The 17,629-nt window shown below is 50.3% G+C and overlaps 1 protein-coding gene across 1 annotated transcript in view; it reads left to right on the top strand.

Annotated features, from left to right (window-relative positions):
- The window catches only part of BBS4 (Bardet-Biedl syndrome 4), a 481,469-nt gene that overhangs the window by 423,758 nt on the left and 40,082 nt on the right, over nucleotides 1-17,629 (top strand). The window contains exon 15 of the mRNA XM_086959248.1: nucleotides 7,699-7,909. Coding sequence (XP_086815374.1) covers nucleotides 7,699-7,909 — 211 coding nt within the window. The remainder of the gene's footprint in view (nucleotides 1-7,698; nucleotides 7,910-17,629) is intronic.

The following is a 17,629-nucleotide window of genomic DNA, read 5'->3' on the forward strand; positions in this document are numbered from 1 at the left end:
TCCGTTCGAATGCCACATCTGGCACTGACCACCTTTGGTGCTAAAAGCACTCCTATCAATAAAGGATCTGACGGAAAGAGGTCCAGGGGGCGGTGAGGATGAGTTTAGATAGCTGTGATTTTTATTTTCAGTCTCTTCATGCACTTTGAAGCAGAAAATGAAAAACTTCCAAATCCTTGAAACATTTCTAACTATAAAACCTTGATATATTTAGAGAGATATATCCCTGTATTAATTGTTGCTGTGAAGAACTAAGTATGCAATTAACGAGAAAAAAACAGACACAAGTATTATCTTGTAAATTCAGCCGTCTGCCTGGGAAACTGCATATGTCTGTAGGTGTCCCCTCTGGCTTTATTTTATTTATATACCAGATCTGTCCAGGTTAGTGTGTAGACTTGACTATGAAAGGAGTTGGGTGATGCCAATGGTCTGGATACCTCCACAGACCTTGGTATGCCTTGAATGAATGAATGAATGAACCGGTTCTTATATGTGCGCGGACTTAGCCCAATGGGCGTCAAGGCGCCTAATTCAAATGCGGAAGACAGAATAACTACCAAGTCCTATTTGCTCATGGGTAGGCCCTCTTGAAAAAGTAGGTTTTGAGGGCCTTCTCCCCCTACTGTGACTACGGAGGAGGGGACTTCCTACGCTATGGTGTTGCGTCGGGCGACTGAGGCCTTGGGCCCCAGACTTCCTACGGTGGCAGTCAGGACTAACCTCCTGACTTTGGTGCTTTAGCAGGCAGCAACCTCTTCAGAGCCCCTGCTGCCTTTTAATGGTGCTCTCACTGACATCCCTCTGGGCACTTGGTCCAAGCCCAGCACAGGGACTCCTGTGGACAAGATGATTGCCCGTTGCCACCGCCCAGGTTCCGGGTGACCCACTTTTCCTCTCCCAACCATACCCCTGAGAGCTTTTTGGTCCAAGCCTCATCATCAAAAAGCGTATTCCCTACTGCTCCCCCAGATAGGGAATCCAAGAAGCTGGACCATCATGGGAAGAAGATGTTTTCTTCCGCCAGCTTAGGAATGCGGTCGGTGAACACCGCATTTCTCTTGGGCTGTTATACACACACGGTAAATGTAAATGTACAGGAATTTATATAGCGCAAATCACCAACCGGTCTCTAAGCGCTTGCTTAGGGAACCCATCCTGGTATTCCCCTGTGAGATAACCCCGGCAGGGTATCCGCAAGGTGAAAGCCAGGCATCCCGCCGCGTGGGGCCGTTGTGGAGATTAAGCAAGCTATTGCCCAGAGTCGCAGAGTGTGAACCCGTGAATCGAGTAGGCACCGGAGCGAGAATTGTCGAGTCCATGGACATTTTAGGACTCAAGACCCCGCCGAGCCGGGAATTGAACCCTGGTCCCGGGCTGACCTCTGCTTCAAGGTCTGCCTCCTCTAACCAGTGAGCCACACTTCTCCACAATGTGGGATACGTTCGCGAAAGTGCTGCCACAGTGCCCGGAGAAGGCCCGGGCCGTGCTCACCTGCGCTGTTGCTGAGGGTCGAGACGCATCTAAGTTCACCATCCTGTGTGAGCTGGATACTGCTGACTCGCTGGGTAGGACGGTTTCCACGTCAGTAGCCCTACCGCGCTATGCCTGGCTGAGAACGTCTGGCTTCTGTGGGGATGTCCAATCCACACTTTTGGACATGCTCTTTGATGGCCATTGCTTGTTTGGTGACAACACTCCATTGCATGTTGGAGGATCACTTGGCCCTTCTCCATCAGGAAGTTACGGCTCTATTGGCCAAGGGAGCTGTCGAAAGAGTCCCTATGCCAGAAGTAGGTTGTGGTTGCTATTCCCACTACTTCCTGGTACCCAAGAAGGACAAAGGCTTGCTTCCTATCTTAGACCTCAGGGACGTCAACCACTTCCTCAGGAAGGAGAAGTTCAAAATGTTAACCTTAGCTCAGGTCCTGTCTGCCCATGACCCTGGAGACTGGATGGTAGCATTGGACATGCAGGAAACTTATTTTCACATCCCCTATTGTTGAAGGTAGGCCGCAAGCATTTTCAGTTTACCGTGCTCCCCTTTGGCCTCACCAGTGCCCCTCGGGTGTTCACGAAAGTGATGGCGGTGGTCGCAGCTCATCTGCACAGTTCAGGGGTTCCAGTCTTCCCCGATCTCAACGGCTGACTGTTGAAGGCGGGTTCACCCCAGGCTATCGTCTCCTACCTCCAGACTACGGCGGACCTCCTGCATTCACTTAGGTGCAATTCCGGCATGTTGATAGCGTACCCGATTCCCTCTCAGAAGATCATTTTTGTCTGGGCATTTCTGGATACAGCCCAGTTTCGGGTCTATCCTCCTGAGCAGCGAGTACTGGATATTCGGGCTATGATACCAATGTTTCAGCCTCTATCCCAGATTTCGTTGAGAATGACTCTGAGGCTGCTGGGCCTTATGGCCTCCTGAATACTGCTGGTGGATCATGCCCGATGGCTTATGCAGGCTTTGCAGTGGGACCTGAAGTTCCAGTGGGCGCTGCATCAGGGCAATCTTTCCAATGTCGTCTAGATTGCAGAGGGGCCTCGAGTCAGTTGCAGTGGTGGCTAACGAACTAGGATTGGGTCGACGGCAGATTCCTCTCCTTTCCCCAACCAGAGTTCACAGTGGTGACGGATGCCTCACTCCTGGGATTTGGCGTCCACATGGGATAGGCGGAGATCAGGGGTCTCTGGTCTCCGGCGGAGTCCAGGCTCCACACCAACCTTTTGGAGCTTCGGGCAATCCATCTCGCACTGAAGGCATTCCTTCCTTCTGTCAAAGGAAGAGTAGTGCAGGTGTTCACGGACAACACCACCGCCACGTGGTACTGCAACAAACAGGGTCGGATCGTGAACCCTATTTCAAGAGGCTCTTCCTCTTTGGACAAGGTTGGAACATCAGGGCATATCCCTGGTGGTTCAACACCTGGTGGGTTCCCTGAACGCCAAGGCGGACAAACTCAGACGCCGGTGCATGATGGATCACGAATGGCGCCTTCACTCGGAAGTGGTGCAAGGTCTCTTTCTGCAGTGGGGAGAGCCTTGGTTAAATCTATTTGCAACCGAAGAGAACGCACATCAGCAGTTTTGCATGTTGGAGTTTCCATGGCGGCACTCGCTCAGTGAAGACTTTCGGTGCAAGTGGGATTGCGGCCTCCTGTATAACCTTTTTGCCTGTACCACTTCTACCCAGAGTGCTGTAGAAGATCAAGCGCAACTGGGCTCAAGTCGTTCTTGTAGCCTCGGACTGTGTGCGAAGAGTCTGGTACTCCGAGCTCTAGAGCGTGGCCATCGATCCACCGATCAGACTACCTCTTCGGGAGAGTCTTCTGTCGCAGCAGCAGGGGACGGTTCTCCACCCGAACCTGTCCAGCCTCCACCTCCTTGCGTGGAGTTGAGCGGTGACAGTTGACAGCTTTCGACCATCCTCCTGAAGTCTGTAACTAATGTATGATGATACCACGCATACCAACACAACACAGTATTTTACATCGTGGTTTTGAGTACGCAAGTCGTTACATCGACTTGCGTTGGAGGGCGCTGAACTTATGAATAGTGTGAATTACTATTTCAACTCCAGTCTATGTACAGTAGGGAAGATTTTGGAATAGTAATTCACACTATCCCTTAATCTAGAGTGCCCTCCATTGCAGGTTGACGTAATGACTTGCGTTGTTAATACCACGATGTAACCATTACGCGTTGTAATGGTTGCGTAGAAAAGAATGTTTCCCTATGTAACGTCGTCTTGGCAGCCAGGCATCCCTCCACTAAGACCGTATATGCCTGTAGATGGAACAAATTTGTGGAATGGTGCACAGCAAAGGCTGTTGATTCCCTTTCTACCCCCCTTTCGGAGGTCTCCTCTTCATTCTTTCTTTGGCCCAGCAGGGCTCTGCTCTGGGCAATCTTAAGGGCTATCTTTCGGCCTTTCTCCATCTTCCTGATCAGCCTTCACTTTTCAAGTCCCCTATTGTTAACAGATTTTTGAAAGGAGTTACTCATCTCTTACCTTCTTCTCATTTCATAATGCCCCAGTGTGACTAGAATTGTGTACTTACTTATCTTATATGTGCGCCCTTTGAGCCACTACATAATTGTCCTCTTCGTTTTCTGTCTTTAAAGACTGCTTTTCTGCTTGCCATCACCTCTGCTCACAGGGTGAGTGAGCTTCAGGCTCTGTCTTCCAAGCCTCCCTTTCTGTACTGTAAAAGTGGTCCTTCGCACTAGGCCTTCTTTTCTGCCCAACGTTGTTACCTCTATCCACATAGGTCAGACCATCACATTGCCAATCTTCTTCCCACCTCCGCATCCTTCCAAAGAGGAGGAGAGACTCAACCATCTGGATCCAAAACGTGCGCTGTCCTTCTGCCTTGACTGCACTAAAGAATGGTGGGTGATAAACTCTTCGTGGGTTATGTGGGTGCCAAGAAAGGTCAGGCTGTGCACAAATGTACCATCTCTCGATGGGTTGTCCTATGCTTCAAGATCTGTTATTCTTTGGCAAAAAAGGAACCTCCAGTAGGACTGCGCACCCACGCCACCAGGGTAACGGCAGCCACTACTGCTTTGGGACGGAGAGTTCTTCTGGTTGACATCTTCCAGGCAGCCACGTGGGTATCCCTGCACACGTTCACTAGAGAACTGCCTGGACAGCCAAGTCCGGAGAGACGCCTTCTTTTGCCGTTCTGTTTCCAGCGTTGGTGTTGCTGTGGTATCTATTCTAAGATAAGGAATCTATAACTATGGTCTCTTTCAAATGAACAAGTTACTTACCTTTGGTAATGATGTATCTCCGAGCGACATATTAAGTTATAGATTCCTTATCGCCCCACCCCCATACTCCTCGTTCTGTGAACTGACTTCCAGGGCCCTAGTTATGTGCACCAGTGGTCAGTGTCTTGCATGGCTCTGCACTTCTGGCGTGGAAAGTCGTGTCCGCCTGCAGAGGCAGTGTCTAAGTAGACAATGCAACAACATCCCAGTGACCATGACGACAGACGCAGAGTCGAACGGCGCCACCTATTGACGTGCAGGGGTACTGCTACGAAAAGATTTCTACGGATCCAGTCTGACGCGTGGGGGTAATTTTAAGGTAAGGAATTTATAACTACATATGTGTCTTACAGATAAATCGTTACAGAAGGTAAGTAACTTGTTCATCTGGTCTACTGAGCTCATAATCTTCAGGACAAGTTCACATTAAATAATTTGGGCTGCTGTATGTCCAAACACTTGGGCAGCCCGACATGCAATCATTTGGGTTGCTAACTCACATTCAGTGATCTAGGACATGGAATTCCTGATCACCCCAGGCTGTTCCATATGCATTCACTTGACCTGCTGCACAAAACTATTGTTGAGAGGTGTCTGAATCTTTTAACGCTGCAGTCAATGTTGCACTGTCTGAGGATTCAGGATTTGCAGGTTCAGATTCCAAAAGATAATACCCATTCTAGTCCAAACAGTTTCCTCCTAAGTATCTGTTTTGTCTACATCATCAAATCTGTTTCCATGTGCAGGTGGCATCATTCGGTAAGCATCCTTTACACCGGCTTTGTTACAACGCACGTAATTAACCTGCTTTTTTTACTCTGCAGCAACTTTTACAAAGCAGGGCTTTACACCGCTTGCCCTTATAACGTATTTCCCATTACAATGCCGGGTGGAGTTAGACTAGTAAATTGCGTATCTGAAAGACACACGTTAGTTATAGATTCCTTACCTTAGAATTACTCCCAGGCGTCAGACTGGATCCGGAAAGTTTTTCGTCAGCAGTACCTCTGCGCATCAGAAGGTGGAAATTTGTGGCATGGTGCACAGCAAAGTCTGTTGATCCCCTTTCAGCCCCTCTTTCTGAGGTTCTCTTGTTCCTACTTTCGTTGGCCTAGCAAGGCTCTGCTCTGGGCACTATGAAGGGCTATCTCTCTGCCATCTCTGCCTTCCTTCGGCTTCCAGATCAGCCTTCTCTTTTCGAGTTCCCAGTTGTAAATCCTTTCTTGAAATGCATAACTCATCTCTTTCCTCCTATACCCTTCAGTATGCCACAGTGGGACTTGAACCTAGTTTTAACTTATTTAAAGTGTGCTCCCTTTGAGCTTCTTCACAACTGTCCTTTGAGGCTTTTAACTCTCAAAACTGTATTTCTGTTCTGTCTGTGTATCCGGACAAAATTGTCATCAGGACTTGTCCATCCTTCTTGCCCACAGCCTTTCACATTGGACAGACCATCACTTTGCCCACCTTCTTTCCGCCTCTGCATCCTTCGAAAGAGGAAGAGAGGCTCCACCGTCTGGACTCAAAACGGGTGCTTTCCTTTTATCTGGATCCAGGTGGATGACAAGCTCTTTGTTGGGTACGTGGGTGCCAAAAAAAGGTCGGGCTGTACACAAGTGGACTATCTCCCGATGGGTCGTCTTGTGTATCAAAAGATGCTATTCTCTTGCAAAGAAGGAGCCTCCAGTGGGGCTGCGCGCCCATTCCACCAGGGCGACAGCAGCTACTACTGCTCTGGGACGAGGCGTTCCTCTGAATTACATCTGTCAGGCGGCTACGTGGGCATCGCTGCACACTTACACCAAGCACTACTGCCTGGACAGTCCAGTCCGGAGAGACAGCTTCTTTGGCCGTTCTGTTCTCCAGGTCTTTCTGGTGTGAACTTGGTTCGCAGTCCCACCTCCGGGGTTGGTATTGCTGGGCTCCCTATTCTAAGGTAAGGAATCTATAACGTGTTTCTTTTAGATGAACAAGTTACTTAGCTTCGTTAACAATATATCTGTAAGAAACATTGGTTAGTTATAGGTTCCTTACCGCCCAACCAATCCTCCCCGCTCTGCGAACTGATTTCTAGGGTTAAGGTTATCCTTTCAGGGCGCTAGTTTTGTGCACCGGTGGTCAGTGTCTTGCATAGCTCTGCTTTTCTGGCGAGGAAAGTCGTACACAGAACTGTCGTCAGCGCGCAAGGGCGGCGTCTAAGTAGCTGCCGCAAAGTCATCCCGGCAACACAACGCCAAAGACTAACGCGGAGCCGACTGATGCCACCTTCCGACGCGCAGAGGTACTGGTGACGAAAAACTTTCTGGATCCAGTCAGACGCCTGGGGGTAATTCTAAGGTGAGAAATCTATAAGTAACACATTTTTCTTACAAATATATTGTTACCGAAGGTAAGTAACTTGTTCTTCAATTGGTAATAGATTGTAATGAGTTGCGGTGTAAAGCTCTGCATTGTAAAAGTTGCTGCGGAGTAACAAATGTAGGGAAATCCCACGCGTTGTAAACACATACGGAGTTTAGTGTCATATTCCATCATTCTGCTATGGGAAATGAATGAATGAATGCCATTTATAAAGCACAACAGCTGCTTCCTAAGAAGTGTCCAGGCGCTACCTGTAAGTAACATAACTCAATCCTAACGAGCAAAGAATGATTGCCAGGGGCAATGGGTAAATATTAAGCAAACTTAGGAGGTTGTGTTTCTTAAATGTGGTTGCTTTCGGTGGCTGCTCTCAAAAAGTGATTCTCCAACATCTGTTGCATCTAGTTTACTCCCAAAATATTTTCTGTGTGCGTTGTTCGGGGGACATTGTCTAGGACGTGCAAGCACCTCACACACTGTATAACTTCCTTTCCATCTTTGCTGTCAGTCAATACTTCAAGCATGACTGCCTCCTATTTCTTCTCTACATTGTTTTTGAAGATGGTGGACATGGCTCAGAAGTTGGGAGCTGCTTTGCAAGTTGGAGAGAGTTTGGTGTGGACAAAGCCAACAAAGGATCCCAAATCCAAGCAACGAAGTGCATCATCAAGTAAAGTGTCCAACACACAGCAGCCTTTGGGTTCCAATCAAGCCCTAGGGCAAGCCATGTCGTCCGCAGCTGGCTACGGAAAGAGCTTGCAGTCCTCGACAGGTAGGTGTCGATAGCTGTCCTTTTGCTCAGTGGCTTCAAATCGATACTTCAAATTAATTTGTCTGTTATTGCTTTAAAAATTCATAACAGCATGTAGCCCTCAACAGATGGGTGATGTAATTTAACAATGTTGTTGGTTACTGACTTGAAGGAAAAGTCTACTTTTACTGACAGGTAAGTGCCTATTGCAGCATGTTAAATTAGCAAGACAAGGATCCTGCTTCTGCCTATATTAGTTGTCATGTATCATGCGTCGATTGTTGGGTACTTGCCTAATACAGTATTTCCTCTTTCCCAGGTAGTCTCCGTGTTGCGGGACAACTTGTTAAATAACAGTGTAGTTCAAAAGCACTGTTACTTAAAATTGGAATATTTTAGATTTTATGAAGGGTTTACCAAGCTGCCACTTGTCTCACTTTCATATTTTCAGTTTCTCAACTGTGTAATCGATTCATGTGTAAACATCCTGGCTCTGAGTAGCATTGATCCCACAGTTTAACCTTAATAGATGTGTATTTGCTACCACAGCCTCCTAAACTGCCTCTTCTACTGCAACTCTTGTTCACAGAGTACTAGACATTTTCTAGATAACGTCATCCAGCTACTATGAGGGCTCCAGGTTTATTTATTTTATTTATAAAGCACCTAGATCATCCACAAGGGGACATCCCGGCACTCCAGGCAGTACCATTATCCCGAACGAATTTGTGACATGTGCCTACCTGGAGGCACAGTCCCACGGGCAGCACTGTCTACCAATAGTAATAAAACGGCAATCACTCAAAATTTTTTAAACCCCTTATTCTGACCAAGAGTTGAGTGGTCAACCGGTTAGTAGATGATGTTATTTATCCAGATGTGATTCTTCATGACAGGATGGAACCACAGGATCCTTATTTTAAAAACACTGGTAATGACTATGGGGGGGGCGTGGTCTTACCAGAAATGCGGTAAGACACACTTTGGGAGAGCTCCGGACGACCGCTACTTCATTAGGCTATTTTAGCGGAGCTGGGGAGGTCATCGCCGCCTTCCCTGGGGGGGCCGGGGTAGCTGACAGTGTGGGGCGCACTTTGCCAAGCTGAACCCAGCCCAGAGACGACTGGGGTGCCGGTGTTGTGGAGGATCGGCTGACGAGCAGAGTCGCCCGCCATTTTGTGGCGCCAGGGCTGGACAGGAAACAGAAACCGGCCCTGGCAAACCGCTGGGGTGAGGAGGAGTGCAGCTGAGCAGTTTGCGACGGCCGGTTTCGCGGCTGATTTTGTTACAGGGGCCGATATTGCCGCCCCAGGTAACAAAAACAGCCCCCCAGGGGCCCAAAACCGCCCCCCATCCTAGCGGCCTACCGGGGAAACACCCGGTGCTCGCTATGGCCAGTGCGGCGCCGGCCCTGAGTGGCTCCTACATTGGAACCCTTTCTGTGTTCCGGAAGCCTTCCCGGGTCCCTCTGAGGCGGAGTCGGACGACATAGCAGCAGGGAGCCCAGGGGCACACGAGTGCTTGGTTGCCCAACACCGGGGAAAAGATCTGAGGCGGGCTCAGGCGGCATTCTACAGGCCGCACCGGGAGCGTCCCCCGTAGGCTGACGAGACGGACGGCGTCCATTTGGCCTGACGGGGCCCAGCCTGCAGCACCCCGCCGGGTGCATCTGAGACGTGGGCCATGGTGGGGCTGGATCCTAGGACTCTGTGACCGCTGAGGATCTCTTCTCGTGACGCGGAATCACCGCTTGAAGGCACCGACTAGCCCTGCATCCCAATGGGAGAGGCCCACCATTTTGAGTCCTCCGAGCGGAGGAGCCCCAGAAGAGCGGCGCTGTCTGTCCCTGTGCCCGGGGAGCCTGGGGGCCGCGGTTAATACCCACCTGGGCATCGGAGCGACAGGGGTGTAGAGCCCAACGGCCACAACGTAAGCGGCAGACCAGGGCCACCAGGGCGGCTCCATAGCTGGGGTGGAGGTGCTGCCGGCGCGCACGAGAGGATGGGGCTGACCCCCCTGTATGCGCAGGAGCTGACCAGTTGTGGAGGAAGCAGAGCATCACTCAAGGTAGGGGACGGCGGAAGAGACCCTGCCGGTGAGTGCGAGTGGCTGGCCTTAGGGAGCCTAAAGTGCTGATGACTGGCCCTATTGCACCTGGTGGGCGCGCGGTCTGCATGGGTTTCCCTGGGCCAAAGGGGGCCCCTGAAGTAGGCGCCTTTGCATCCCTGGTTAGAGCTGTGGGCCCCCTGTACTCGGACCCGTCGCCCTGAGCCCCGTTCGTCCCCTGGAGCTGCTGCAGGCGGGTGGCGAGATTGCGGATCCTCTGATGATTTGGCTGCCATCTTGAGAACAGTATTTGTCCCCTTGAAGTTGGAGTGGGGCAAGTCGTGAGCCTGACTTGGACGCTATCCTGAGCTCCGGGGGGCTGAACACATGCTGTTGCGGGAGCACCGTGGGCCCTAGGGAACTCTGTGGGCCTAGCAGGAGACACAGGGCACGGGCGTTGCTACAATCTTCGGAATAGTCACGACTGCCTGCGTGCTTGGGCCTGGTACATTCGGATTCCCCACTCCTTTGGAGTTGATACGGAGCCTGCAGACACACGAGTACTGCTGCTTGGGGATAGTGCCCTCCTAGGGGTCCCTTCTGTGAGGGTGCTTGCCACGTGGAAACGCAGCGTGGGGTGGAGTAGACCGGGATAGCCATCGCTATTGACTACTTCACTTGGCCCACCCCACTTGAACACTAAGTCTGGACCCTGTTGCCTTGCAAAGGTGGTGTGGTGCGCACTTGCTCTGGATATTGCGAATCACTTCGCTGGCGGGCACCACGAACCAGTAGAGGGACCGGATTACTAACATCTCAGCCGCTGCTGTTCTCCCTCGAGGGCCCTGTATCTGAGGCATAGCAATTTTCCTTGAAAGCCAAACACTCCTGTGAGCAATACTACACCCCCTCGCTGCCCTTAGCGACTGACACTCTGCAGGACGCCTACGGATTCGCAATGACACACTCCAATGGGAGCAAGGACGCCTTGATGGCGACCCCCAAAGAATATCCTGTTGCAGCAATGTTGTGGGGCAAGGCGGGCTCGTCTGCCCCAGCCGAGGTGGCTCCGTCGGCCGGAGGGGATTCGGCACCGATAACACAAGCGTTCATGGCCTCCTTCATGTCCGAACTAAAGACTGAGATAGGCTCCCTGCGCACTGAGGTGCACTTCTGTGTTAGGGAACTCAGGAAGGAGGTTACCTACTTGGGCGAACGAGTAGATGGGTTGGAGAAGACAGTTAACGCCCGTACGGAAGACCAGGAACAACTCTGGCAATGCCTGGCATCCCTGGAAGAGCAACTTATAGAACTGCAACTGAAACAGGAGGACCTGGAGTACCGGAGTCGCCAGAACAACCTCCGCATCCGAGGGGTTTCTCTCGCAGCAGAAGGGAAAGACATTATGACCTACGTGGCACAGCTCCTCCATTTCTCCTCCGGTCTTCCCGCGGGCCCACGGCTCTCCGGGCCCGCAGGAAGACCGGGCCTCCTCCCGGACATTTTAACCAGGGTCCACTTCACAGAAAAGGAGGCTATACTCAAGGCGCCGCAAGCTAAACAGGACCTCACCTAATATGGGAACAAGATCCAGATTTTTCAGGACCTAACACCTTAAAACAGTGCGCGCTATCAAGCCTGTGACTGACACGCTGTGTAGCATGGACATTACATATCAGTGGGGGCACCCATTCGCCCTCATCTTTCAGTGGGAGTCCAAACGCAGGGTGATGCGGCCCTTCAAAGAAGCGGCTAAACTACTCCGACTTCCCTCCTCACCGCCTGCCAGTCGCACTCATCTCCCACCCCCTGCACGGGTGCCAGCCAAGCCGTCCTGGTCCACCGTGCGTCGTCACAGACGCTCACGACCCCTTGATGAGCAATTGTCATCGCAGGCCAAGCAGGACATCATCGAACACATAAGGTCCTTAGAGGGGGATAAATCAGAGACAGGTTCGTGCTCGCCAACCCCCTGATAGACAGCTCACACATCTGCAGTGGACTGCAGGACCTGCCCCTGGGAGCGTTTCCTTTCCCTGCCGAGACTGATGTATGCTCTATCGAACTGGACAACACCCCAACTCCCCGCTTTTAGTGTAGATGGTGCCGTAGCAACTCCCCTGGATGAAACAGAGAGAGGCTGAAGACCTACTCCCGTCTGTTCTTGAGAGAGTGACATCTCTGGGATCACCCAACCCTTGTGGTGAAGGCTGACCCGCAACTGGAACAGAACAATGTGGCCCGGTTGGCCATTATTGTTTTTTTTACTTTTAATTCCTGTACTTTCCTACTTACCTAACTCTTCTACTCTACTTTTCTTTGTCTACTAGGTGTGGCGGGAGGGAGACCCCGCTGCTGCGGCGCGTCCCTCTTGACAGGACAGATATGCTCTTGCGCCCCCTTTCCCTTACCCCGACCTGCTTTCTATTGTGGCATGATGGACTAATGTGGGATCAGACGCAATTATGGCTCTCCCCTGCCCTTTGAAGGTCATATCCCTTAATGTTAAGGGGCTTCATTCTCCCAACAAGCAGCAGCAGACGTGGTGTTACATTTTACAACACAATCCAGACATTATCTTTCTCCAAGAAACCCACCTTTTAAAAATAGACATCCAGCGCATGGCACACCCTAAATATCCCCGCGAATTCTGGGCCACAACAACCATCAAAACGGCTGGAGTGGCAATTCTGTGCAGAAATGGCATCAGGCAGGGGGAACTTAAAGTCTTTCACAGCCCAGATGGACGTTTCATTAGAGCAGGGGTGGGGATTGGGAAACGCCTATTAACGCTGTGTAATGTTTATGCGCCTAACCAGGACTCCTACCGACGGACACTTTTGCGGGACCACGTGCCGCAGGGTGACCCCTCACTGATCCTGGGGGGAGATTTTAACCTAGTATGGGACCCTAGGGTGGACCGTAGTGAAGCTTCTTCGAATGGGACCGGGGCCAGGTCTTCCGCTCTCCGGAGACATATAGTGGATCTTGGCTTGATGGATTTATGGCGGTACCACTCTCCTGAGGCGCGGTATTTCTCGTACTACTCACATGTTAACCGCTCGTACTCGCGTATCGACTATCTGTTTATCTCTTACGCCCTGGTACGGGACATGCTGGCGACATCTATGTCTGCCATATCGCTTTCTGGCCATGCCCAAGTTGAGCTTCTTCTGCATGACCCGGCCGCTTGCCCCACCCGCGACCCGTGGTGGCGCCTGCCGCCGAATGTCCTGCGGGATCCAGCTGACGTGGAAAGCATATGGACTGCCATTGACTTTAATTTTGCTAGTAATGATATACCCGAAACGCCTTTCCCTGTGGTGTGGGATGCCTTCAAGGCTACAATTCGCGGCCACATCACATCTCGATTGATTGCGTGGGCGCGCGAGGTCCGACTCCTGGAGGATAACCTCTCCAAGGACATTAAAAAAATGGAGGGACAAGACCAGGAACGCCCCTCGCTTGCGTGTCGGCAGCGGCTTGCAAACTTCCGGGGACAACTCTGCTCCCTGCATGCCATAAAGCTGAGCGATCCCTGCTAGCCTTAAAACAGCAATACTTCGAGGGGGGAGACAAAGTGGGCAAATTACTGGCGAAACCTCTGAGAGCGTGTGCAGTGAAGGCCAATATAGCTAACATACAACTGCCGGATGGAGCAAGGGTCACCACGGAGCAGGCTAAATGCGATGCCTTTAGGACCTATTATGCTGCCCTTTACGCGGCAGAAGCACTGTCCCAAGACCTCATTAACGACGTCCTGAACCAGTGTTCCTGGACCCCGATACATCCCCACCACGCCAAGCAACTAGAAGGTCCTCTCACTGCAGAGGAGCTGACGGCAGCGTTAAAGGACCTACCTCTTGGAAAGTCACAGGGCCCGGATGGCCTGCCACTGGCCTTTTACCGCATGTTTCTGGTGCAACTCCAGCCCCACCAATTGCAACTGTATAACTCTTTCTCGGACACTGACGGGCGGACGCCCTCCATCAGTATGCAGAAATAGCCCTTTCACCCAATTCGGGGAAAGACCCCACGTTATGTGCCTCCTACCGCCCCATAGCTTTGTTGAACACTGACCTTAAAATCAACACCAAAATGCTTACTAAATGCCTGGATCCCCACATGCCTGGTCTTGTGGAGACGGACCAAGTTGGCTTCATCCGCAACCGACAGAGAGCGGATAATGTGCGTAGAATCGTACACATGGTGGGGAAAGCACACCACTGGAACATTCTGGCCTGCCTTCTGTCGCTCAATGTGGAGAAGGCGTTCGACCAGGTGGACTGGACCTTCCTCCGGGCAGTGTTGCAGAAAGTCGGACTAGCCCGGAATATGATTTTTATGATCATGGCCCCCTACCTCTTCCCACAAGCTAGGATACGGGTAATGGGCCGCTTACGGAACCTTTTGCAATTCATAGGGGTACACGGCAGGGTTGCCCCCTGTCTCCTCTGCTGTTTGCCCTTGTGGTAGAGCCTCTAGTGGAGATCATCAGGCAGACGGCGGACATACTTGGGCCCTCTCTTGGAGGTCAGCAGAACAAGATAACGCTCTTCGCAGACGATCTTATCCTCACATTATCGCAACCACACACATCCCTCCCAGCACTTCACTCCCTACTACAGACCTTTGAACGGGCCTCTGGCCTTAAAATTAATCATGGCAAATCCTGGGCCCTGAATTTTACAATCCCTGAGGAGGAGATACCAGTCTTAAAAAAGCTCGCTCCATATCAATGGGCCACCGATCACATCCGTTTCTAGGACTTCAACTTACTCCCTCCCTGGACATGTGGACCCAAGTAAATTGGCGGGAATGCAGGAGGACTGTATTAGAGGACTTGAGAGGGTGGAAATCTCTGACGCTGTCCTGGTTGGGCAGACCTAATGCCATTAAAATGTCGATACTCCCTAAAATTCTGTATTTATTCCAATGTCTTCCCACCCCTATCCCGCAGCACCAGATACAGAGCCTCAAGCGAGACCTCACCGCCTTCATATGGGGCGGGCGTAGACCACGATTCTGTCACAAGATTCTCATGCTACCGCGAGACAAGGGAGGGCTAGCATGCCCCTACCTCCTGGAATACTATTGGGCCTCTCATCTTCGCTATTTCTCGGAGTTGACAACCACTGAAAGTGAAAAGATCTGGCTCCATATGGACAGGATGGTCACTGGGCGTAACATCTGGGACCTTACGTGGCTCCACCGTACTGCACGCTCCCGGAGAGCCTATATTGCTGTGCCCACAAAAACAGTCCTCAATATCTGGGACAAGGTGGCTGTGCGCAAGGGACTCATGACCTTACCCTCCCCTCATTGTAGGTAACTCATTATTCCCTCTGGCCCTTCGCTCTCAAACCTTTGCTAAATGGTCGCAGGAGGGATGCAGAGTGATCGGCGATCTATACGAGGGGGAACACTTAAGACATTTACTCAGTGGAGAGAGGAATTCCACCTTCCACTGGGAGTGTGACTACAATATGAGCAACTGCGGCACTGGGTGTCCTCGCTGGAGATGCAACAGGCGGACATCCTCCCATGCACCCTCTTTTAGCGGCTGGCCCGTTCCTTTGACGAATCGAAGGGCCTTATCTCTCGGACATACCAGATCCTACAGCACCCCACGGTACTGCCTACCCATCCCTATCAACGCCAATGGCAAATACGGAAATCACACCGTTGCAATGGACTCGCCTATGGCGTGACATCCCTAAGGTCTATCGTAGAATCTCACAGAGGAAAAATGCATATAAAATTATGACACAATGGTACATCACGCCCGCCCCACTGCACATCATGTTCCCTGCCACATCCCCTTTGTGCTGGAGGAGCGCGACTGCAACTGGAGATTTTATTCACATTTGGTGGGCTTGCCCACTTCTGACCCTGCTCTGGAAGGAACTCCTTAGTCATATCTAGAAGGTATTGGGCTTCTCCCTGCCTGAGCCCACCACGACGATCCTTTTAGGCATCAAGCCTGTCAACCTAAAGGCACTTACCCGGAGCGATTGGATTATAGCGCTTCACATGCCTGGGGCTGCTAAACAACTTATAGCATTATATTGGAAGAAGGCGGAGACCCCCCCAATTGCCGCTTGGTTTGTGCACCTATGTCATTTAATAACCATGGAACTATTTACAGCGCAACTGCAATCATGTGACACTCGCTTCCCCGCTGTTCGGCAACCCTTATTCAAATACCTTTGCGAAATAGAGCATGCACCAGACTACTCCCGCAGTCAGATTAACTCTGCACGTAACCTTCTTTGACAAGTCCTAGTCCGCCCAAACGGCCTCTACATTTGCTGTTATCTGTCTATCTTTCTTACTACTTTTTCTCTTTCCGACACTATTCTGTCCACTCATCGCTGCTCACTTTCTATAGGCCTCAGGCCTGTGTTCTTAGTGTTATTGTTTTTAAAGGGTCCTGCGATTTCCCACAATAGACCAATATTGTTATATATATATATATTGTGTCATGTGGCCGGCCCAACACAGGTTGCAGGCTACATGCTATCTTCAAGTTACTTTGCTACTGCTACTGCTACTTCATACTTGTTGAGACTCTCCTATAAAACGCGGCGGGCTCTACATAGGGTTGTGGGCCTGACGCTGTGTACATTTGGACCTGTGTTCTACTCTTTATTCAAAAAATAAAAACTATTTCAAACAAAAAACACTGGTAATGGAATACCCTTTGCCCTCCTTCCCCCTCTTTCCCCCCTATGGCACCTAAAATAATCCTTAAATTTTCTAGTGGAATAATTCAGAAGGTTTAATGACATCCGACTTCTTGTGCCATTGGAAAAAAAATATTTTGTGGTCCGCAAGCCTTCCCATGACCATAGCAATGCATATCAAAAACAACAAGAGAGGTAGGGATAAAGGACACTCCTGTCCCCCACACAAAGCAATTTCAATAACAACAAAGGAGTGACCGATGGAGGAATCGTCAATTCCAATATTTCAGTATGCACGTAATCATGAAAACTGTGAGTCTTATATTAAGTGCAGAAAAATTATTATATACTTAATAAAGACAAAGGAAACTGAATATGTCGAATAATTCAAATTTTGAAAATAAAACCCTCACTCATCAACATGGTTGATGACATGCTTCATCATTGGGTTTTACCAAGGAGACAGAATGTCTCCCTGGACTGCTGCTACGACTGTTACAGCGTAGCTGATTCCAACTATATACAAAGTGAGAAAAGTGTTAGAAGTGAAAGTAAAAAATGGCAAGCTGTCCTCCGCAATAAATTTACTAAGGAGTCAGATTGTCATTATTAAAAACAGTGATTCGGACATTCAATTGTCAACAATTCGAGTCAACTATGTCCTTGGTGCTTTTCTTTAAAAAAAGTCGACATGTTTCTGCTTACAGGGTGCTCTATTTCGCAAAGCTTTCATCAGGACCAAAGAAAAATAGAAAGAGAAAACAACTTCCAAGCGGTCTACGCGCACCCTAAGGCGTATCCTAACCTTGGGAAGTTAAATACAAACGTAGGTAAACTCACGGTTTTACCCAGTTGTTGGTCATGGATGGGATTTCCAGCACCTACCAATCTGTAAGGAAAAGTCAAAGTTCCGACAGACATCCACTCTGATACAAAATACACAAATATGTCAGTATCCGGGATCAATTTCCATGTTATCATCTATAAAACATGAGCTGCCTGCGTCAAA

This window comes from Lissotriton vulgaris, chromosome 2_2, assembly GCF_964263255.1.
Source record: "Lissotriton vulgaris chromosome 2_2, aLisVul1.2, whole genome shotgun sequence".
Classification (NCBI taxonomy): domain Eukaryota; kingdom Metazoa; phylum Chordata; class Amphibia; order Caudata; family Salamandridae; genus Lissotriton; species Lissotriton vulgaris.